This window comes from Falco rusticolus, chromosome 5 (genome assembly GCF_015220075.1).
Source record: "Falco rusticolus isolate bFalRus1 chromosome 5, bFalRus1.pri, whole genome shotgun sequence".
Taxonomy (NCBI): domain Eukaryota; kingdom Metazoa; phylum Chordata; class Aves; order Falconiformes; family Falconidae; genus Falco; species Falco rusticolus.
The window spans coordinates 91324281-91347118 of NC_051191.1; the positions used below are offsets into that span (position 1 = coordinate 91324281).

General features: G+C 50.4%; 1 protein-coding gene across 2 annotated transcripts; it reads right to left on the minus strand.

Annotated features, from left to right (window-relative positions):
* Positions 1–158: 158 nt before the first annotated feature.
* On the minus strand, positions 159–15459 carry LOC119148494 (acrosin binding protein). Of its 2 annotated transcripts, none has more exons than XM_037388730.1 (10): positions 15327–15459; positions 14256–14438; positions 10713–10807; positions 10494–10599; positions 9951–10353; positions 2117–2249; positions 1711–1890; positions 1437–1604; positions 1275–1361; positions 159–723 (listed from the first exon to the last, which is right to left on the minus strand). In XM_037388730.1, the coding sequence occupies exons 1-10, from the start codon at positions 15349–15351 to the stop codon at positions 610–612; spliced, it is 1494 nt and encodes a 497-aa protein (XP_037244627.1). In that variant the 5' UTR covers positions 15352–15459; the 3' UTR covers positions 159–609. The 2 variants fall into 2 exon arrangements, with proteins under 2 accessions (XP_037244627.1, XP_037244626.1); XM_037388729.1 differs by having other exon boundaries at positions 14256–14468.
* Between the last annotated feature and the right edge of the window lie 7379 nt (positions 15460–22838).

Genomic DNA, 22838 nt, shown 5'->3' on the forward strand with positions numbered 1-22838 from the left:
CTGGGAGAGGACAAGGCCACGCTGGGGTCATCGTGCTCAGGGGACATGGGCTGCAGTGAGCAAAAAACAGCCGAGTGCAGAGCAGGGGGGCATGGGGAGCCTGGAGGGGGTCACCAAAGGGTATAATAGAGCAGCAGCATCAGAGAGAAGGAAGCAAATTAAGTTTGTAGGGTGAACAGGCTCTTTATACAATAAGACTCATCTGTGGGAGAACTATTGCCTGGTGTAATCCTGCAGGGAGAGGGAGGCAAGAGATGGCTGGGGATTTCAGACAAGGACGCTTGGGCCAGTGGCTCTTAATCTAGGTGGCCAGGGCTGATGCCTTCTCCAATGCTCAGCTGCTCCTTTGTTTGGAGAAAATATTTTCAGGAGGAGTTCCAGCAGGTCCCACAGTGAGATGCTGTTTTGTGAGGCTCCCCTCATGGTGTGCCGCTGGCGCCGGCACAGAGCAGGTGCTCAGAGGGTGAGATCAGGCCATGATGAGCTGGCTGGCCAGCAAGAGGTCTGGGAAGAGCTGTCCAAGTCTATCCAGGCTCTCTGCCCCACTACAGCTCCAGATAACCTGCTGTGGAGTCCTGTCCTTGCCACACATCCCCCTGGTATCAGGCATCACCCCTTGGCAAGGCTGAGGAACCTCTGGTGCCACCGCTGCACCTGCTCCTCTCCCTCCTTCTTACTCAGCACCCGGTATGTCTCGTTTCTGAGGCAGCTGCGACGAGTCACCTGCAAGGAGAGCCTGAGTTCATAAGGCTGCTACCACTGCCCATCCTTCCCCCCAAGGAAAGGGGACCCCGATGATGGATGGCAACTGGAGGCTGGGGTGATGGGGGCACCAGAAGGAAGAGGGGAGAACCACCTGGAAAGTGGGAGGGGGAGGATGACAGCTGAACTGTGTGTTTCCTAAGGTATGGGCTAGTCCTCTGTCCTGCTCTGGTGGGTTTGGGTTTTGTACCACCTAGGAGGCACACAGCAGATGGGGGAGATTCCCCCCCTGCAGGGACATGCAGGGAAACCCTGATGGGTGGGATGCTTCCTACAGTTCCTCTGTCTCAACATTAGTGGTCGTCTCCACTCTTACAGCGTCTGTGCAAATCCCACCGCCTCAATTACTCACCAGCTGCACTTGCATCACTGTCACACCCCCAAACACACCCAACTCTGTCCTACTGGAGGGAAAAGCAGTGGGCTGGTGAGTCTTGCAGGGACTCGGTGCTGTTGTGGAGGGGTCAGCCACAGAGAAGGCTGTGTGAAGGGCGGTGCAGCCTGCTTCTCACCCGCTGGTTGTAGAGGCTCTGCTGGAGGCATTGGTGGCTCTTGAACACGCAGTAGTTGGGGTGCTGAAGTCCATCTGAGTCGCAGATCTGGGAAGGTGGGAATGAAGGCCAGAGAAAGAGGAAGAGGAGAAGGAGGGGTGGGAGCATCCACAGGGCACCTACCTGGCTCTGGGCATCTCCATCTTGGAAGGCGGCGTACTCTGCCTTCAGCCAGAGGCTCACACGAGGGTCCTCACAGCCATGGGTGGCTATCCGGCTGCACCAGTACTCTGCCCTCAGCCCTCTGAAAACCTCCATGCCATGGTACTCTGAGGTCTCTGGGGAGCTGGTCTGCAGAGGAGGGGGATAAAGAGAGCGATGTTTCTTCCTCCCCTTCCCCACCACCCAGCCTAGGCTGCTCCTCAGAGGCCAGCAGGACATGCAGCATACCCAGTACCTTGTTGCCTGCAGCCTGATGCTGGGCTGAGATCTGAGGGTTGATGTAGGTGCTGAAGTTGCCTGTCTTGCAGTGAACACGGTTCAGGTTTTTCATATTCTGACACTGTTCCCTCTTCAGTGAGCAGAAAGCACAGTCAGGGCACAGGTCCATGTGACGCCGCCCAAGGCTGTCACACACCTAGGGTGGATGTAGTGGGGAGGTCAGGGGGGGAAAAGGAGACCGAGGACCTCCCATGTCCTTGCTCTGGCTTGGATCTTGCTGCTGGTCACCCAGGTCAGCTTCTCCCAGGAGGTGGCACCTGAAGGGACAGTGCTGACGAGCTCTGGCCACCAGAGCATTGTGGTCAGCACTGCAGAGAGGCCTGCACACAGTGGGGGTCAAATGGGGACATCAGCATCTTTACCAAATCTCCAAACCCGAGGACTCTCTCTTCCATCTCCTTCCAGATCTGGGTGACCGCTGATGAGACACAGTTTCCCTCCAGCACCGCATAGCACAGGATCATCACTGCCTCATCATTCTTCAGGGCTAAAAGGCTGACAGAGAAAGGGATGAAGTCAAGTCTCATCTCTTGTCACAAGCTGAAGAGGTAGACCTCTGGTTAAAAAATGAAAGGGGAGAAAACACACCCTTCCCAAAGTAGCAAAAAAACCCTTCCCAAAGAAACCTTGGCTAACCTGCATGGAGGAATGGGGGTACATGCAGAGTCTGTATCTGCGTGTGTAACGTGGAGGCTCCGGGGTGTGTGTGTGTACATTTGGGAGCACGTGAGAGGGACAGGCTGAGGAGCACAGCTTGAGGAACTTCCCCAGGGATCCTGCAGCAGCCCCTGCCTGGTTTTGTCCACCTGAGTGCACAGCAGGGAGATGTTTGTTAGAGGTCTGCTGAGTGTTGACCGTGGGGCAGCCCCATTTGGGTCTGGAGTAGGTAACTTCCAAAGTCTCCCTCCTGCTTGAGCCAATGTATTTGACAGAAAGGGGAAAAAATCGGTAACAACGAATTAACTGTTCATCCAAACTGACATGGGAAGGAAGCTAAAGGTAGAAAATTTAATGACAGTGTGATAAGGACAATAAGAATATTTTGCCTCTCTTAGGAACAGTAGAAATTGTAGACATGGTACAGAAATGTTATTAGACAGGAATGGTGTCAGTTATCAGCAACAGTGCAGAAGAGGTAAAAATGCTCATTAGACATTTGTCTCCTGTGCCTACAAACAAAACCAGTGATAAATAAACAAGCTTTGATCTGGCAGAAAGTAAGAAGATAAGAGCAACAATTGCTTATGTTAAAATGCTTTTAAAATCCATGCATGGGCTAACCTCTATGGAGAAGTTTTCCTAAGTGCAGCTGAAACTTCTTGGAGACCTTTAGATTAGCATTAAAAAAATAAAAATGATCTGGAGAACCTGGAGGGAGGTCATGAAGATGACATTTCCTAAGGCCTGGAAAACACTCAGAGCGAGAAGCTTAGCTGAGCAAAGACACTTGTGGGTGGCCCCTCAGTCTGTCAGTGCTGGCACCAAGGTGGGGATCAGCTGGAAGGCTCTCTCCATCAGCAGATGGAAAAGCAATGACTTTTGGTGACTGGAACTTGGGGCGAGACCCATTCAAAGCAGAAGTTAGCTACACATTCCTGACACAAAGAGTATTTGGTGTGGGAGTAGCTGATGGGGTGGTTTCTCCACAGCTTGGAGACATCAAAAAGATATCCTAAATTTCTCTTAGCAGAAAGGTCTGTACCTCGGCCACACAATGTTTCTCCTTCAGGGCTTGCCAGGCATGGCTCCATGCCCTGTGCTGAGCAAGAAGGCCAGGGTGAGTGATAGCAATTTAGCCTCCAGGCTAAAAGAGGTCACTCTCTCTGCTGTTAGGCTCTTAGGATTGTGCAGTGTGTGAAGAAGTCAAGTTGTAAGGAATGACTGGTGTTCACAGATCTATGGACATGTGAGAGGTACACACCATAAGCACAGGAACACACAGATGCTTGTCATTTGCACGGGGTTTGGCTGTGCGTCCATGTAGGAGAACACGGGTGAGCATTAGGGCTAACAGGCAGAAGCTTTGTACAGCTCCTTCACAGATGCCTGGGCACTGCCACACACCGTGGGGAAAGGAGCTCACAGCACGTGTCATGCACTGGCAGCGGGTCAGAAACGAGTGATCCTGTACCCAAACTGTTCACACTAACAAGCAGCAAATGAGCATGTCAGTATCTCTGAAGTTCTCTCTCACTCTACAAGAGAATCTGGACAATCTTAAGTCACAGAAAATACAATGAGTGCTATATTTTTTTAAAAACATTACAGTCAAGTTTGTTTTATCATAAAGCAGATGCTGCTCTAGCCTGCAACAAGGTGAGTGAAGATGTTCCTTTAACACACCATCCTGTACGGTGTACCATTCTGTACGGGCTGCAAAAGGTATGCTGTGGGGACAGACATGAAAAAATTACTGTGGTGCCAACCCACAGCACATTAACCACATCCCCTGAAAAAACAAGAACGGATGAAGATCTGGAAATCTGCATATTGCAAGCCTGTGCATCTTACTGCAATGCACCACAGTGTGACCAACCTGGTCAGAGGTTTGTGGAGGGAAAGGCTGAGTTCCAAGAGGACAGAAGAGTGCAAACTGAGGACAGCGGTGACAGATACCAACTGTTTCAGGCAAAGTTGGAAAGAATTACAATGTGCTGGTAAAAAAAAGAAAGAAACCCCACCTATCCTGCAGAGAATACTTCCAGAACCTGTGAGATCCTTTATGTCCACTCCTCCATCCTGTGGCTCCACATGATCCTTTTTATTTTTGGTTTTTCTTTGTTTCCTCTATAAACATTCAGACCATTTAGGATACTAAGAAGAAAAGGAAATTTGAAATTTAGAGCAAAAAGTCAGTGCTCATCCCACTTGAAAATCTTGTCTAGAGTTGTTCAATTCAACCTTCTCAGCTTTTTTCTGTGACTGGGAGCTAGACATCTCTGAGAGAAGAACCAGTGACAGCCCCCAAGGCACACCTAGCATTTCTCTTTTGTAAAGGATTGCTGTCTGCATGGGGATTACCTGACACTGACAATTTTCTCTTAAGCAGTTGTAGCCCTGGAGAACAAGTGTTCAGTCCACATTTCGCTGATAAATCTGTGACAGCCAAAGGGAGTCCTTGCCACCTCTCAGATGCTTGACTGCTTAGGTGCAGCTGGATCTTTGCCTTCAAGATTTGGTAAACCATCTGGGTCATCTTGATGGGACTCACAAATTTCAATTAAGGACCCCGATCTTACTCTCCAAACTTATCTGAAAGAATTTAGCCACAAATATTGGCTATTGTTCCACTACTTGCTTGTTATTCCAGTGGCACGTGATTTGATTGCTTCTTCATCACACCAGGATGATCAAACCAGTAAAGTCAGAGGCACATTAATAGCCATTAAAAATTATATGAATAGCTCTGCTGTTTTCATCACCAAGGTAGAAAAAAGAAGAAAACTGTCCACCTTGCTGGACCTTTTTAAGAACAGCAAATAAATAACAACCTGAAGCTTTGAAAGCAACTGTTAATAAATGGGTTTTAACAGGCTTTGTTTTCTCCAACACATGTACTGGTCCAACAAGTGCAGCCTAAACAAGATGCAAATAGATGATTACAGGCAAAACAGGCAGTAAAAGGGAACTTTTCTAAAAAGAGTGCTTCCATAAGTAGCTTATAAGTAGCAGTAAAACATCTGCTGAGTGTTGATGACCTACTTGTTCAGAACAAACACAAAATCAGATGTGGGTAGGAGCCTCTGCTGCACAGCAAACTTTAGATTTACAGATCATGTTCGATATGATCAGCTCATGCAGGTCAGAAAGCCTCATACCAGTATGCACCACCTACTGACACTTTGCCTTTGGCCACATATGCAGCTGCACATGAACTGTGTCCATAACATCCGCTGACCCACCCAGGAAACTGAGTCGCACCATCAGCCTGAGGTTACCAAGAAATTCTGTTGCTCTGTCACATTCATTTCCTCCTCTGTCTCTGTTCTCCATTTCTGCTGTGAGTCTTTCTGACCTCACGGTTGCAAATTTATGAGTTGGTTTACCACCTTGGGGTGAGTGAAGGTACTTTTACATCATCCCCAAATAACAGCTAGCATCTTGAAAGCCACTGGGATACGTCAGGGGAATGGGTCTTACCCTGCATCACCAGACCCAGGGACGGGTCCTGAGCTCCTTGCTCGCTGGTGGGCATCTGCAATCCACCACGCCGTGGCACTAGGTGCAGCCAGGGCTTGTCCCTGGTTCCTCTCCTGGTGACGCCCAGTGCCCTGGCACCGCTCTTCAGTGCATCCAGCCACTCTCTCACTGCTGCTGCCTTATGGCAGTGCTGGGGCTTTGTGTCCCATCACAGAGGCATTACAGGCAAGCGGTACGGACCTGGCAGAGCATAACAGCACTGCTGCTGGTCCCCTACACTTGTTGACATGCTGCTGAGCTGTTTGTGGATGTGCAGAAGTTTCACCATACTTCAGGGAAAGCTATAGGTCTGTCTAAGGTGATTTCGAAATGCAAATCCCTTCCCAGCTTAGTACCTCTGCGCCTTAATGTCCTAACCACTGCTCTAGGAAAAGCCTAACAGGTACTGGGAGGCAGTGTTTCAAGGGGAATGGGAAAAAATATAATTAAGTAGAATCTGTGGGCTGAGATCAGTAATTGCTTGAAGGCAAAAGGAGAAAACTTCAGATAAAAGCCTATCTTGCTTAAGCATCTTGAGACATGGAGTGACACACATAGACCATACTTCAGCGATATCTCAAGAATACTGGTTGACAACGTTCACCTCTCCCTCAGCGTAATGACAAGGATTTGGACCATTAACTTTCAGCTGCTGAACCTCCTTGATATTGGATGGCTGTGTGAGGTGGAGTGAATACCTGAGGCAAGCAGAAAAGAGGATAAAGAGCAAACAGCAGCTTTCCAGCACTTTGTAACTTCTGATTTATTTTTTTTTTGGGGGGTGGGGGTGATTGCTGCAGGAAACTAAAACCACCAAGGAAAAAGCCATTCTTAGCAGCTTCAGGATAAAAAAAAGAGAACTTGGCCTGCAGGCAAGAAGGCAGGCAGGCTGGCTAGGTACCTGACAGATCAAACCCAGCAGGTAACCTAATGCAGGAGCTGTTGGGAAAACGGGAAAATAATGCCTGCCCAAGGGCTCAGGATGCACAGACAAGGGAAAAACTGTATTTTGTAAACACCTCTGTCCTGTTGACCCGCACAATATTGCAGCCTTTTACCTCTGCCCCCGGGACACTGAGAGACCCCTGCTTTGAGAGTCCCAAAAGCCTACAAGCATTTGAATTTCTTCTAGCTTGCTGGCGAGAAGACTACCTGCCATGTTACGGCTCCCCTTTCACAGCTAGCTGCACACAGTAACAATACGGAGGCACTAAATTGGGCCCTGGCCTCACTGAATGTCCAAAAGGTACCACTACGTAATCCTCAAGTGACAGCTAGTTTCTGAAAGAGGTGTCAGGGGAACGGGCCCCATCCCGCACTGTCAGACCCAGGGTGGAAAAACAATAATTGTGAAAGAATGAGGATAATTCAAAAAGAGGTGTTTTTTTTTTTTCCTGGAGATAGTATTTTTAATAAAGGATCTAGTGATAAAATTAAAGCTGTTGGGGCTGAAGTACATAAGCACCACAAGGACTGTTTGGAGGGGTAAAGCAGGAGGAGGAGGATGTAGCCCCTGGGAGGGCTTGGCTCGTCCTTGCTGTGGAAGCAGGGCTCACATGAACCAGGAGCATCCACACGCAAATACCAACAGGATGAGGTCTGCATCCGGGACAGCCATGATGCTGAAAGGAGTGTAGGGGTCATAGCGGATGAACAACACAACAGTGGGAAGCCCTGGGAAAAAGGGCAAATGCAATTCTTGTGCAAACAGAAGAGCAGGGAAGAGAAGGGAGGTTGACCTCCTCCTGTGTACCCAACTGCTGAAACCCATCACTGAATGGTGCATGCAGAGCTGAAGTGTGTGGATGTTTTAAAGGGACACTAAAAATTGCCGCAGAGAGTGAGAGTTATGCGAGCTTTATAATGTAGAAGCTACAGAGCTCTTTTTAGCTTATTGCAGGATTGAATCATGGTATACAGGTAACTTTGAGGAAAGGCAATAATGAGAAATAAATAGCTCTTTAATCACAGGGCAGAAAGCATAGTAAGAACTAAAAATTGAGAATAAGTGCAATAAGGGACAAATTTTCCCCCCCCATGATGATTCACTGCTAGCAGAAAGGCCACAAAAGTATGCTCCAAATTCTTCACCTTGTTATGTTACTACCTTTGCCCTGTCTGTCTCTAAAGGTCACAGCTAGCTTCATCAGGTACCATCAAAGCTGGTAGAGCTACCAGAGCAGCTGCCACAAGCAGGGCTGAGTGAGCAAGGATGGATGTCCTACTAGACATCAGACCCTAGGGAAGACACACAGCCCTGGGCTCAGTGCCCACACAACCCCGCGCCCCTTGTGTTAAACCGGACGTCGAATGGCACCTGTGCATGCTGAATGGTCCCACCCAGCACTGCTCCTCTTGCTGGAATGGAAAAGCCTCAAAGCATTTACCCCTTTTTTAGGTCATACTTTGAAGTCCCTTTGAGAGGAGGTGGGATGTGGTGAGCAGCAAAGCTGACAGGCGTGGTCTATCTTGCCTTTTTATCCTCACTTGAATTTAAGCTTTGCTTAGTATGATTGATGGGGCTCAGCTGCCAGGTTACAGACACAGTCAGCATTAGTGTCTTTGAGAAACTCTGCAGCAGAATAGCGAGTGTCATCTGCAATCACAGCAGTCCCTCAATAATCCCAATATAACTAAATCAGAGCAAGGCTCAATTTCAGAGGCAGGAAAAATGAACATATCCTCAATGAAACACAGTTTTGCCTCAGAGTACGTACCCCAGTAAAAATTTGCCAGGCAGTAAAAGCCTCATACAGTATTAGGAAGGAGGATGACATAAGTTACAACCTTGCAACAGAACAGTTACAGCTTTAACAATGCAATGCAATTCATTTTTACATGCAGAAGTGGGATCTCTGGCTCAACTGTAGTAGTATGCAGTGTGTTTAATAGAAACCACAGACTGCAATCATGCACAAAACCTGTGTGGTAACAGGAACATCAGTAGCCGGCAACAGAGCCAAAGCAAAACGACTTCTCTGTGAAAACCACATCTAGACAGCATTCTGTCTGCTGTTGGCAAGCAAAACAACCCTTGCATCTCAGTCAAGGCAAGTGATCCTCAGCCACAAAGTACTAAAGGTACAGCAAGTAAGTTGAGTGAAAACACAGGATCCTTTTGCAGCTCGCGAGCCCCAGCTGCCTGAGGATCAAGGCAAATGGATCCTGGCAGATCAGCTGGGAAGAGCTCAAGATGTTCGACAAGCTCCTACAGCATCCCAAGGCTGGGGGAGCCAAGAAGGTGTGTAAAAGGACTGCAGCAAGCTGGACTGTCGCAGGGCCCTGTGCTGAACTGGCATGCAGCTGCTTTCAAAGCCAGACCAGGCAACCAGGGCAATGCACAGCTCCAGAGTGCAGAGGTGTGCATGTGCTCGGGCAGAAGCAGTGGTCCTGCACAGCCAGGAGCAAGGCTCTGTGCTCCCGGCTCTGTCTCCTAGCCCAGGACTGCTTTTGCTCTACCTGGGCAAGGATGGAGCGCTCCTCAGGCCAGACTGTTTTTAAGAAACATCTGCCTCATGTTGAATGCAGAGAGGCAAGGAACACAGAGAGACACAAGCTTACTCCAGCAGCCCAAGGACCCATGTTGGCAAGGAAGCTATTTCTGCAGGTCATCCGTACTCCTCAGAGACGTGAGCTGGGGGAAGATGAGTGCAGATGTGGTTGCACGCTGCAGATGGCCACGGTGTGAGGACACACGTGCATGGGAAAAAGCCCTGCCTGCATCTAAGGCCCAGCTTAAATGCACTTTGCTCATGACATCAGGACAGTAATGTTGTCAGGCGCTAGCAGCACTGGGTCACCCTCTCCCTGCTTTACTCTGTGCTGGAGCAGGGGTCCCTGAGGGGCTCCCCAAGTACATTTCTGCTCTGTATGGGACAGCTTGCTCCAGAAAACCTTCCTGTGCTCACCAGCTGCTCAGGGCAGGGGCACAAATGCTATAGGATTACCACGTGAGGACAGCCCTGCATGGGTGGTGTGTGGTACCCTGCCCAGAGGGGAGACAGGTCTTCCACTTACCTGCCACGGGGGGCTGTTTCCTGCACCCTCTCTGCAGTGCTGCCTGACATGCTCTCTGGGTGTGACTTGGAGTCTGGAGAAGGGCCCTCAGTGCCCAGGGATGTCTCCAAGGAGAGGGCTGAGTGGATCAGCTGCCAGATGTTGTTCTGTAGGCGTTGCTCCCAGGCTTGCTCTGTGCGGTCAGGGGATCTCAGCCTGGGAGGCAAGGAGGCTGGGACCAGCAGGGTTGGTGGGAGCGCAGGCAGCCCCCTGTCCTGTGGGGGTCTCAGCACCCCTGGCGTGGCTGTGGAAACATTCCTCAGCAGTGGTTTCTGACTTGACAGTGCATAGGAGTACTTCAGGAGACTGTCCACATTGGCACGCAGCAGGGCATCGACGTGCAAGAGAGAAGCCTGCTCTGGAGCTGGGGAGAGAGTGGGATGGGGGGGCTGAGGGCACCTTCCTGAGGCCAGCCAGAAAGCTGCTGGGGGGAGCGGGGGAAGAGTAGCTACAGGAGATATGCAGGCAAGCAGGGGCACACAGCACAGCTTGGTGTAGCCATACCTTCTTCTGTAGGGGAGCTTTTGCCCCTTGCCCAGGAGCCCACAGCATGGGGTTGCTCTGTCATGAGGAGTTTTTTTTGAGGAGACAAACTGGAACATGGGATTCGCTGGGTGGAGGAGAGAGGGAGAAACATGAATCTCACTGTGTTATCTTCCCTTCCTCCTCACCCCTTCCATCTCCCAAGATATATTCCCCCTTGCCCTGTATCCTGTGCACCACCTTGGTATAGAACTGGCGTTTGAAGCAGCGGTACTGGGTGAACTGGCAGAAGGTCTGAAACCACGGAGCCTCAGGGAAGTCACAGCAGACTGGCCCTGGAGAGGGGAGAGAGAGAGAGATGTGGGATGGGGGCAGGCCACAGGTTTTGGCATCTGCCCCCTTGACCTGGGCAGAGCAAGAGCTGGGGACCTCTTGGATGGCTGCTTTCAGAGTGCTAGTGGCTGAAGGGAAAGTCAAAGCTGTCTGACCCCACGTGGAGATCACAGCCTTGTGCTATTATGGCTTCCAATCCCAGGTGCCACATGCACTTTCCCTCCAAACTACCCACGGTTTCAGTTAGTCCTTCTGCCCTTTTTCACATGGTTATCTTCCCTTTTACAAAGACCCAAACCTCCTGTTTCCAGGATCTAATAAGGACTCTGTTATTAGTCCTTCAAGGGTTTAAAAAAAACAACCAAACAACAACAAAAGGCAAGCAGGTGTGTGATGGCTTAAAAAGATGACCAGACTGTGACTGGGAACACCACAGGAGACCACCTCTTCAGGGAAAAAAAAAAAAAAAAAAAAAAAAAAAAAAAAGAGTTTGACATTGATTCCAGCCATGCAGGGGATGGAGGAAAGTCCACAGGGCCAAGATGCTGCTGGCAAGTCCTGTGCCTGTACACACGTGCACCATAATCCTGCCCAGTGCTGCCAACACTACTGCCTCAAAAGCTACAGCTCCTCCTGCAGCGATTGTGGGAGAGCTGAGGTCATGCAGGAGAGCAAAAAACTCTGGGACATTTGGGGAGGGGGGTAGCCTTGTGCTCCCTCTGCTCTGCGAGTGCATGGCCCAGCTAGCAGAGCCAGCCCTTTGTGCATGCTGAATGGGTCAAGTGCCAGCTGAGACGAAGGAGGCTGGCAGTAGAGTTGCAGTGCTCTCCTGTTGGTTATTTGTGCAGCATCTTTTATGCTGTATGTACTCCTTCACTTGTGCTGAGCACATGGATTCACCAGCAATAGTAGAATTTCAGGTATTCACTAGGATCCCAGCCCAGAAAATTACCCAAGCTGGAGGTAACATGCCAGATCCCCACCCTGTCCCTTGGTGATGCCTTACGCAATCTCTCCAGGACACAGGCGACAGGGACTCACCGAGAGCAATGCCCGTGCACATGTACTGGGAGCTGCAGAGCTCCAGTTCATCACATAGCCGCTACTTACAAAGGAGCATTGCTACCTCTGAGCAGTGGAGGATGCCCAGCCCTTTGCTATCCCCAGCATTAGCCTGGCTCTCCTGGGCCAGGACCGCATCCCCAGCAAAGCGTGCCAGACCAGGCATATTGGAGCTTGGAGTATTACAGCCTGCTGTGTCCTGTTACAAACCATTCCCACAATGATACAGAAACTTTCCATTTTGGGGTGAGGGGAGAAGAAAAGTACATCTTCATTCCAGTACCTGGGAAGTGAAGGAAAACTTGACACAGTTAAAATTTCCTGTGGGCTCTCTTTGCTGTCTCTAGATTTTCATTGTGGCTCAGCTCTCCCACAGCCTGTCGAACGCTGGTGGCATTGCCTGACGAGCAGCTCACCTCCTTCAGCACTGATCCCCATCTCCTCATTTCTCTCAGCTCATCTCCCCTGCAGAGATACTAGTCTACCTCTGAATCCTCTGACCTTCCTGCCAAAGGGAGACATTCCCAGCACCAACTGCTTAATCAATATGATCTTCTGCCTCTTTCCTCTGCTCGTCCTGCCCATGTGTTTGCTGCAAACAGCACAGCTTCTGCTGAGCGTCAGGAAGCCACCCCCTTGGGCTTTGTGGCCAACTCCACCTGCATGAGATCCCAGCATGGGGGTGGGGAGGTGGGTGGGCAATTAATTAACAATTGCATCATCACTAAAAGGTGGAACCAGCTGAAGTATTTGCATACTCTCATCAGGAAACATCCTCCTGACTCTCATCTTCCACAGCAGTGTTGAAAGGCTCTGTGTAGGCTTCCCCTGTCTAAAACACAGCGTAGCTGCTCTCCTCAGCACCACGCCTAAAGAGGCACAATTAATGCTCACGAATATTTGACTGCAGACAGCATTGCCATTTATCTGTGGGGACAGTGGAGACAAAATATGTGAGGGCACATGCACTGCCACGTCCACTCAGCCTCTCAGCTGGTTTGTAACACATGCTAAAATAGCCCCAAAACTGGGGAAAAGGGAACACAGAGGGGAATAAAGTTTGCCAGATGGGCCTGTTGGGCTGAGGGCTGGAGGAAAAAGTAGCAAAGAGGGCATCCTGCAAAATTGTCCCATCTTCTGGCATTCCCAGATGCTCCTGCTGCTGGCAGCTGAGCCTCCGAAAGCAGCAGGAGTGGAAGCATGGCTGGATATGCCAAAAAGCGGTGCCAGTGTGCTGGGCATCACCAGGAGAGGAACCAGGGACAGGCCCTAGGTACACATAACACCATGGCATCATGGATTGCAGGTGTCCTCAAGCGAGGGAGGAGCCCAGGACCCATCCCTGGGTCTGGTGATGCAGGGTGGGACCTGTTCCCCTGACACAGCTGCAGAAACAAGCAAGAAATAGTTGCCCTCATGCTGCAGTCCAAATAAGCACAGTTGGCTGATCGTTCAGTTCATTGACGTTCATAGCTAAATATAAAGACATATTTTTTATGACAAAAATTGTTCCTATTTTTTTTCCTCTGAAGAAAAATACAACAGAAGTAGTCCCAAGTTTTTCAGCTGCACAGATATAATTATGCCACTTAAATTCTCTGATGCAGGGGTGCAGAGAAAGTATGACTGCAGAGATTTAAAGGGTGCTGTTGCTATGGTGTTTTCTGAACTGGGATGTTTCTTGGCTCCTGAAATGTTAAACACTTAAAAAAGCAGCTTATCAGCTCATGCTTTCTTAAAGGCCCACAGAAGCCCATGAGCCAAGCTTCTGTGTTAAACCCTAGCTGAAGCTGGAAGGAGCCGATCAGGTTGTAAGGTGTACTGTTGGCGGGAGACGATGAGCTTCAGTGAGTTTCAGAAAACTGCAGCCAGTTTTTTTCCCCTGCCACCCCACCGACAGACATGTGGAGGAACTGAAGAGCTCAGCAAAGGGCCACTGAAGTGGTCGTGGCTTTCAGCCCGTGACCTGTGAAGAGAAGCTGTACTTGTTCTGCTGGATGGAGAAGAGAGGCAGCCCACGAGGACCCAAAGGAAGGCTACACGATGACAAAGTCAGACTCTTCTTGGTGGTGCCAGATGACACAAGAGGGAAAAAACTGCAGATTCCTGCTTAGGAGGTTAGGACTGGCCATCAGGAAAAGACTTTTTCTTCAGGAAAGGTGTGCAGACTGGAAGGGCTACCCAGAGAGGCCACAAAACCAAACTCCCTTGCACAAATCCAGGGTGCCCTAGTGCTGGGAGTATCCTGCTTTGAGCTGGCTAGACACCCCAAAACTGAGCCATCCCACCACCATTCCCACAAGCCCGTGGCATTTTGGGGCAGAGAAACAGCTGGCGCTGCCCCAGCTGGGGCAATGCCCACATCTCCCCGTGGAGGTGGGCTGATACCTTCAGGGACGTGGCCGTGGTTCTCCTCCTGGTCCAGCTGCAGGATGGTGGAGCTGAGGCAGCCTTGTGCCTGGCGCAGCTGGCAGAGCATGGCTGCCTTCCAGGGGGGCCCCAGGCTGGCGAAGAAGAGCTGGTACTCGCTGTCCGACAGCGGGCTGCCTGGAGCAGGAGGCACCGGTGGAGCTGCAGAGAACGTCAGCACGGTCAGCAGCCCTGGGGGAGAAGCAGGCTGCGGTGAGCCCTCGGTGAGCCCTCCCTGACGGGGCGAGCAGCGGGTGGGAATGGGAGAGCAGCTGGCAGGGTGGCCTGATCCTGTCTGCTAGCGCTGAGTGGGGCACTGGGCTGAGCTGGCCTGGACTGCCACCACCACACCTGCTTGTGGGGCCCCAGGGGAACCAGAAGCCCTGGGGAAAAAGGGGGGAGAAAGAATGGAGAAGAAGGGAAAAAAGAGAAAAAGGAAAAAAAAAGTAAAAGAAAAAAAATAAAAAAGAGAAAAAAGAATGACCTGCAAATAAAAAAAAGAAAAAGAAGAAAACAGAACTAAGTACAAATAGAAGAAAGTAAAAACGGGAAGAGAAGAATGAAAAAAGAATGAAGAAAAAAAGAAAAAATAAAGAAAAAAAGAAATAAAAAAGAATGAAGGAAAAAGAAAAAAGAATTAAGAAAAAGAATGAAGAAAAATAAAAAAGAAAAAGGAGAAGAAAAAAAAAGAAAGAAGAAAAAGAAAACTTTTTAAAAGAATTTAAGTCAGGGGTTTTTGAGTTTGGTTTGGTTTGCACTGGGGGGAGGTGTTTTGATCTTTGGATTTGTTTCATTTTTTGGGTTTTTTTTGGTCACCCCCCCCCGGAGCCCCTGCCCAGCTCCCCGCTGCCCCGGGGGCACCCACCATGGCGCAGCCCTGCCGTGAGCCGCCCCGCCGCCATGCCCGGCCCGCGCCCCTCGGCGGGCACCGTGTCCCCTTCCCCCGCCCCCGACAGCCGCCTCCGCTCCTGCCCCGGCCCCCCCGCCCGGGGGCTCCAGCCTCCGGCCCCGGCCCTGGGCTGCCCGCCCGGCCGCGCAGGCCTCGCTCACCCGCCAGGCAGCGCCACCCCGGCATGGCCGCCGCAGGCCTCGCCGCTCGGTGGCCCTGGTGACGGTGCAGGGGGCAGGGACAGTGTAACGGCTGTGCGCCCGTGCCTGTGGGGGTGCGGGAGACAGGCGCCCCCGGGAGGAGGGGGGAAGCCGGGCGTGGGGAGAGGCAGGGGGCCGGCGCCCCCGCTGCTAGGCAACATGGCGCTGGCAGCTTGGCAACGGCAGCTGAGGCCTGGCCAGGCTCCCCGGCGGGCCTGCGCCCCAGAGCGCTCTGTGCCCTCCTGCAGCAGAAGGAAGACAAAAACCTGTTCCACTTGCAGGGGACTGAGACTCACCTCGTGCCCCCCCAGGAGCGTCCCCACGCTGGCCTGCTTCAGGACGTGGGGGGAAGCCAGCCTGATCTCCCCCAGGCAGCCATGTCCTCCGGTGAACCCCCAGCAAGTCCCAGGAGCACCAGCCAGCCTTCCTCTGCCCCCCGCCGCTGCCCTGCGCACCGCTCTGCACGGGAAAGCCTTCTCAGGCCAAAGCAGGAATGGTGCCAGCCAAAGGGGCTCTGGGGTGGCCAGTGCGGAGGTGCCCAGAGCCCCACACGGCTGGTTTTGGGGGACACCAAACCCACGTGCCTGTGCCCAGTTCTTACGACAGAGACCAAAGCGTGAGGCACAGATGCAGTGACCCACGTGTGCACCCCACGAATTGCAGCCGACACGGCGCTTCCCACGGCTGGGCACTTTCTGATGTGAGAGGGAAAGACATGACCATAACCATCCTGGGCAAGCAGCTGTCAGGGTGCTTGGAAAGAAAATGCTTGGCACAGCAGCAACAAGAACTGCAGCTGTAAGCAAGATGCAGGGTGGCACAGCGGCTTTGTGTGTCCCCTGAATCACCCCACAGCCCCAGCTCGGCTGCAAAGTGACACCCTTGCAGAACAGAAGAGGAGCTGCAGGCAGAGCAGAGAAGTCTGCTGCTTCCCAGCGTGGCACGATGCTGCTGAAGAAGTCGCTTCTGTCTCAAATTGTGGGAGACTGGAGCAGCGCTGCTGGATGCAGCAGCTGCAGGGAGTGCTGTGGGTGCGCCGGCTGCGACTGCAGGGCTGACATGTCGCCTGCCACTACCCGGGGTGGCCATGAAGGCTGTCAAGGCAAAAGCTGAAATCACTCCAGCCACGCGGTCCATTAAAAAGGTGTCTGGCAACTGCATGTAGCTCTGTGAGTCCTTGCAGGAGACAGGCTGTAGTTTGTTATGAGATGTCTTGTTGGATGCCAGTGTTTCTGAGAAGCTTGAAGCTTGACCATTTAACGACAGCACTGAGTTTTAGGATGTTTTTCCAGCTTCTTAGAAAGACAGTGAGCTGGGGACATTTTCCAGCTAGCTCTTGCCGCTCACATTAAAACGGGCAACGCTGCTGGGGCTTACAAATTTTAGCATGTCCCTGGTCTTCCATTGCTTAGCTTGAGACATCCTGCTAATTAGCTGATTTTAGAGAACTCCAGGGCCTTCAGCTCCCCAATTCTGTTAATCCCCACTGCTCCCCCATGACAACAGAGCCCAGGCTGAGTTCTGTTGTCCTGACTTGAGTGGCTTCCCAGGGGAGCTCAGTGCTGACCTTGGTGGCTGAAGGAAATGCATGACCTAGGAAAACATACTGGTACAGCATGTTATGCAGTGTTACTAACGTCTGGCAGGTGCTGGCTACACAGCCTGGGTCTACATGTGCCAGCAAGAGATTTATGGTGTATGAAAACAGGAAACAAGAATGAATGGACCAGAGCCCCCAGACGTACACTGAGAACTCAAACACAAGGCAGAAGATGAAAGAGCTGTCAAAGAAGTCATCCTTGGTTGATGCTCTAGTAGCAATGCCTGTGGGAGCTACTGTATATTTGGAAAGGGGGAGGTTAGTGATGTGAGGGCAGGTTGGCTACTTAGCACTTGTCATGCACTGTGGCATACCCTGGATTGGGTTCAGGTTGTCAAAATCCTTCAGGGAACGCCTACAGTCCACAAGTGTGTTGAGAAGCTAGCTAGTCTGCAACGTGCACCCACAAGGTGGGGAGACTGCTTGTGCAGGAGGCACCGCTGTGCTGTTCGGATAGGTTTGTGCCAGCTGGGCACTTGTGTTTTAAGGTTCTGCAAAAAAGAAGTCATCCTTGGGGGAGGGGTGAGGGCAGGAGGAAGAGCAGTTTGGACAGGACGCATCAGTGCTGCAAGCTGTGGGGAGGTCTACTCCCTACTGCTGCATCAAGCAATTATACTGGTCAGTACTGCATGGTACAGGGGTGAGGCTGATTCCGGTGTTTTCTGGTTTCTGAGGGCTAACTTGGCACCTTTAAGGCTCTACCCCTGATGATGCATTACAGGCTGTATAATTTTTGCACTGAAGCAAATTTGCAACCTCGTTTTCAGAGCCACCACAAAATGGAGTTTTCTGCAGATGGTGTTAGTGTGCTGGCCTGAGCTCTGTGACCTGATGATGCAGCTGCAACCCTCAGGCCTATGGAGTGCCTGATGCCACGCTGGGATGGTAGCAGCAGGGTAACAGCTCACTGGAGTTGGATTTTCCATGTTGCTATCAGATTGCTGTGCTGATTCTGAGCTTTGGAAGAGCCTGTCTGGTTTGTGAGGGACCATCCTTCCGCAGACAAGCTCCTCTTCCAAGTTAGTCTTCTTGTCTTAAATACTTTGGCTATTTCGCAGCATTTTCTGCTCTGCATGTTCCACCACAAACACCAGTAATGTCTGAAAACCTCTTGAAAACCACAGGACTGTGGCTCACAGACTCTTCTTCCTCTGCTACAAGGGTTATATTGCTCCTTCCTTCATCCGATGATAGAAAACATCAGACAATCAAGGTGAGCACCCAAAAATACCACCATCCTGGACACAAGGTGCTGAAACAATTGCCCATCCCTTTTTTCCCTCGCTACCTCGTGCAGGTACGTGGTATATTGTGCACTGTTCCTTAGGCCAGGACAGCTGAGGGCTGTGACCAGTGGGGGTGCGTAGCATGGCTCCTCAACACGCACGCTGGCCTAACTTGCCAAGAAAAAAGCATGCTCAGGCACACAGAGCGCTTAACCAAAGAAGTAACGATGGCTATATGGCTATGTTAGGCTGTGTCAGCTCTGTGAGTTAAATTGAGGGTGTTGGCAGGGAAAGAGTGCCTGATCAGCTCAAAAACTCATAAAGATGTAGGCTACAAAGATTAGGTGTGAATTCCAGACTCAGTGCCTTGTCAGGCAGCATCCCTAGAAAGCATGTGTCTTAAATAATTTGAAATGTAAGCAGAGATGATAGAAAAATGCTTCCAAAAACACCTGTTGGGGGAGGGGGGGGAGTGATTTCAGAAAGGAAATTCTGGTAAAAATACCTAAATCTGTTCTTTCATGTTAGCTGGAGTGAAAAAATCAGAGTATTAGTACAGCCATAACAGTGCTGTTAACTGCAATATGTATATCGATATGTTGCCAGGAAATAAACACCAGGCTCTTTGCTTATGGAGGAGGCCATGAGCAATTCTACGCGTGTAGTTGTTCTGATGGGCTGAGGAAGGGGCCAGCAGAGCCCCTGAGACACACCAGGTTACGTGTTTGTTACAGAGCATCAAAGGAAAGGGAAAACTGTGATACCTTCATCTATTAAAACATATACCCAAGAGAGCAGGCAGAGAAGGAGGTCCGAAGCCCATCGTGGTCCCTCAGCAGCATGTTATCCCTTCCCCTCCACAGGTGACAACATTCAACAGCAATGGCTCCGGCTCTCCTCGGGGTCCCCTCCCTCTCCTTGCCCACCAGGCTCACCTTCTTGCCAGCTCCCAGTTCCCAGGGCATCCCCCCTCCTCAGCAATTGTTTGGCAGCTCCCGGGACCTCGGGCTTGCACAGGCGCCCTTGCTCCATGGGGGCTGTGGCTCTGTTGGTGACATTGCTGGGTCTCACTCGAGGCTGCAGCAGCTTCAAGCAAGAGCACGTTTGCTCTGTCCACATAAGGAGTTGGACGGTACAGGGGACCCTCCCTGCTAAATCGATGCCGGTGTCTGCAGCGTGCTGATCTCCCACCCCCCCGCACCCCTCGGCACAGGCCCTACCAGTGACTATAAAGCCACGAGCAAAACCAGCTGCAGAGCCAGAGTTCAGCCGTCTGCCCACAAACCAAACATCCCGGCGGGGGAACCTCAAGGGGGGGTGGAAGATGGGAATAGTGTTGGCCTGCGCTGTGGGACAACAAAGCCGCTGGCTGAGACAGCAGTCCCTGCCCCAGCGCCTACAGGACACGGATTTAGATGTCCTCCAGTGCTGCATCTGGAGGCTGTGGAGCTGCATCTCAGGAGTGTGCCTGGGCTTCTAAGGCCAGCTGCCATCTGGCACCAATGGAGGAGTGGACGGCCCAGCCAAGGCCACCAGAGCCATTGCACAGCAGCCAGGTGAAGGTCCTCTTCCAGTCCAGCTCTAGGTCTTCTGTGCAGCAGAAACTACTTCAAGAGCCCAATGCTGAGCACCTTCATCCTGGCAGCTATGGCCCTGTGGGGAGGGACGTGGGTACCAGCCCCCTCAGAGCAGGACTGGGGTCTCCATCTCCACAGACAAAAGCATTAGAGTGTTCTGGTTTAAACCAAAATGATATGAATTGCTGACTTTAATCACAGGTTAAATAATCTTCATTCCACATTTGTACTTTATTTTGGTAGGTTTACTGTCACTGGCTGAGAGCTATGTGAATATGCTGATAAATATAGACTTTACATAAAAATTGGCACTCATTTTAACTTGGTGGATATGTTAATCTATTCACATTTATACAAGCACTGTACAGTTATAACATGCATTAATTCAGATACTTAATTTACATTTTATTTTGTTAGGAAATAGTGAATGAAGCATTTTTTACTTGTCATTTAGAAAATGGAATATTTAATTGATTGCAAAACCAGCATTTAAAAATGGTTTCTTGCATTAATAATACAACCTAAAATGGAGTAGATTCAATAAAAGCATGCTTGAATGAACTGCTCTAGCCTTTTCAGGCAGGTTTTTTTAGTGCAAGAACAACCTGATCCAACCACAAAGTTACCTGTGGTATGAGCAGGCGCTTGGGCTACAGAGCCCTGGAGACATCTTTTCCCACGGAGATCTTTCTGTGGTTCCTACATGGCTTCTTCCAATGACTGGATCCCTCGGGCTTTCAGAACAAGGAAATCTCATGGTCTCACACTTTTTTTTCTTGCTTGTTGTCAACGTATAAAAAATAATTCCAGCCCTTTCTCCTCCCAGCCTGGTTTTCAGCTTTGAATGAATTATTCCTTCAGTGGAGCAACCTAAACCACTGAAATTAAGTTGTACATCTGCAAAACCAGACCAAAGTGGGCAACCTGCTGAACATTTTTTTTGCACTAGGCTTTAGGAGCTTAGCGTTTGTCACAGGTTTACCTGTCCTTAAGACTTGGGCAAAAATGTCTTTTTAAAACTAACACTTAAATTTCTTTTATGTATTCAGAAGAATAAACATAAATTAGCATAAATTAATCAAGATGTTTGACTATTTTTATAAATGAAATGCATTTTATTTGATAAAAAAGCAGCTATGCTTCTGATACGGTAATTACTAGGCAAAGGAGTTGGAGAAACTTTCTTCAGTAGTCTTTGGAAAGAGAGAGGACATTTTGTTTCATTCTATTAGTCTTTAACTCTTTTAATGCTGCCGTTTTCCTTGCCTACTGCCACTGCTTTAGAGCAGTCAGGCACCGCACACTCCTCAGATGTTGCCGCTCGGCTTGCCAATGTCTCCGTGGTTCGCTCTCCCGGCTCACATGGCCGCGACCAAGCAGCGCCGTGGCCGGTTGTACGGAGGGCGACGGGGTCAGGCACAGCCAAACCAGCCGGGTCTGCTTCGCCCCTCGGGCGAAGCTCATTCGGAAGTTGGGATAATCCCGCTGCGTTAAACGTTCTATGACAAGTGCTTGGTACGTGACCAGCGTGCCTCGCCCTGCTCCAGGAGACAGGAAACCTTTGCCTTGCTGCTGCCAGTCCACACGGGAGCGCTCACTGGGGTTGCATCGTGGCCCGGGCTCAGTCACCTCAACACCCTGCTCCGCTTTAGCTAAAGCTTTGCTTAGCCAAGCGAATGACGAGGCAGGCTTCGTATCCCTCCTTTCTGGGGCTTGGAGGAAGCATCACCCATTTCTCTGTGGACGTCAGAGGGGAACAATCCTGCTGTCACCTGTAACCACCACTTCTCAGCAACACATATCTGCAATGAGAAACATCCGGGGAGGACCTGGTCTTATTTTCAGCCAGTATAAGCAAACTATCTCTTGGGAATGCTTTTCTCCTCTGCTGCCAAGTGGAGATCTCAGGACTGATTTGGCCAGCATGTGAACCAAGCCTTAAAATCCTCAGCAACGTGACCTTTCACCTGGAGCCACACAACTGCTGCTTCTTATCCTGGCTTGCTCTGCTACAAAGCATCTTGCTACCCAGCATGTATCTGCCCTGATTTAGGACCGACAGCAGCCCTACTTCGAAGGGGAAGTTGAACCAGATGACCACCAGCGGTACGGTACCTTCCAATCAGCGTTTCCACTTCTAAGATATATATATTTATATCCAGTAATCGTCTCGTAAGAATTGATCCCCGATAATCTGAGTATCACCAAAACACTCTACAGCTGAGCCTCAGTCTGCTTAAGCATGGGAGCCTTATACAACCTGTTTAACAGAGAGTAAGAGGCTGCCTGCCACATGGCTCTGAGTGTGTAATTAGGTAAATGATACCTTAAGAGCACTTAATGAAAAGCTGAATGTTGCCCAGCTACGGGGGCTAGTTTAATCGCTTGCTATGTCTGTAGCAGCTGAAGAAGGTGGTCCCGCTGGTGGAAGGTGACAGTCATGGCTGGGATGGTTTGTGTCCATCACGCAGCAGACACGGTGGTGGCAGAGCCCAGGGACGAGAGCTCGCTGGGAATGCGAACACTTTGCTGAACAGCCTCATCGGCCACGCTCACCCAGCTACCCAGGAGCAATGCCCACGGATGGGGCAATCACAGCTGGACAAGATAAACCAGTTGTCTGCGTGCATGATCAATTATTATTAAGAAATGGGCTTAACAAGGCTGACAGAAGTCTTCCCTGTTGTCGTGCTGTACGGCACCAGCTTCCTGAAACTCAGGCTTGACTGTACTCATCAGCTAGGTTATTTCCAATGACTCCAAAAGGGCAATTTCTCCAGCTCCATTTTAGAAAGTGTTTATGTTGCACTGACAGCTGTTCCAGGAAATCTGCAAGCTAGCCAGTTCTTTAAAGGAGTTCATGATTACTTTAACTTAGTGTATCCCTTCTTTAAGCGCTTCAATTCTAGAAGTAAACTTCAGCTTCCATTACCGCTGCAGTGATACAGGTAACTATTAACGGTGATCTATTTAAAAAAATAATAAAAAAAAGAAAAAATCAACAAATTTTTGACTGACCTTTTTCTGCTACTTCCAGCCAAACTGATTTTATTTTGTTGACCTGGATTTC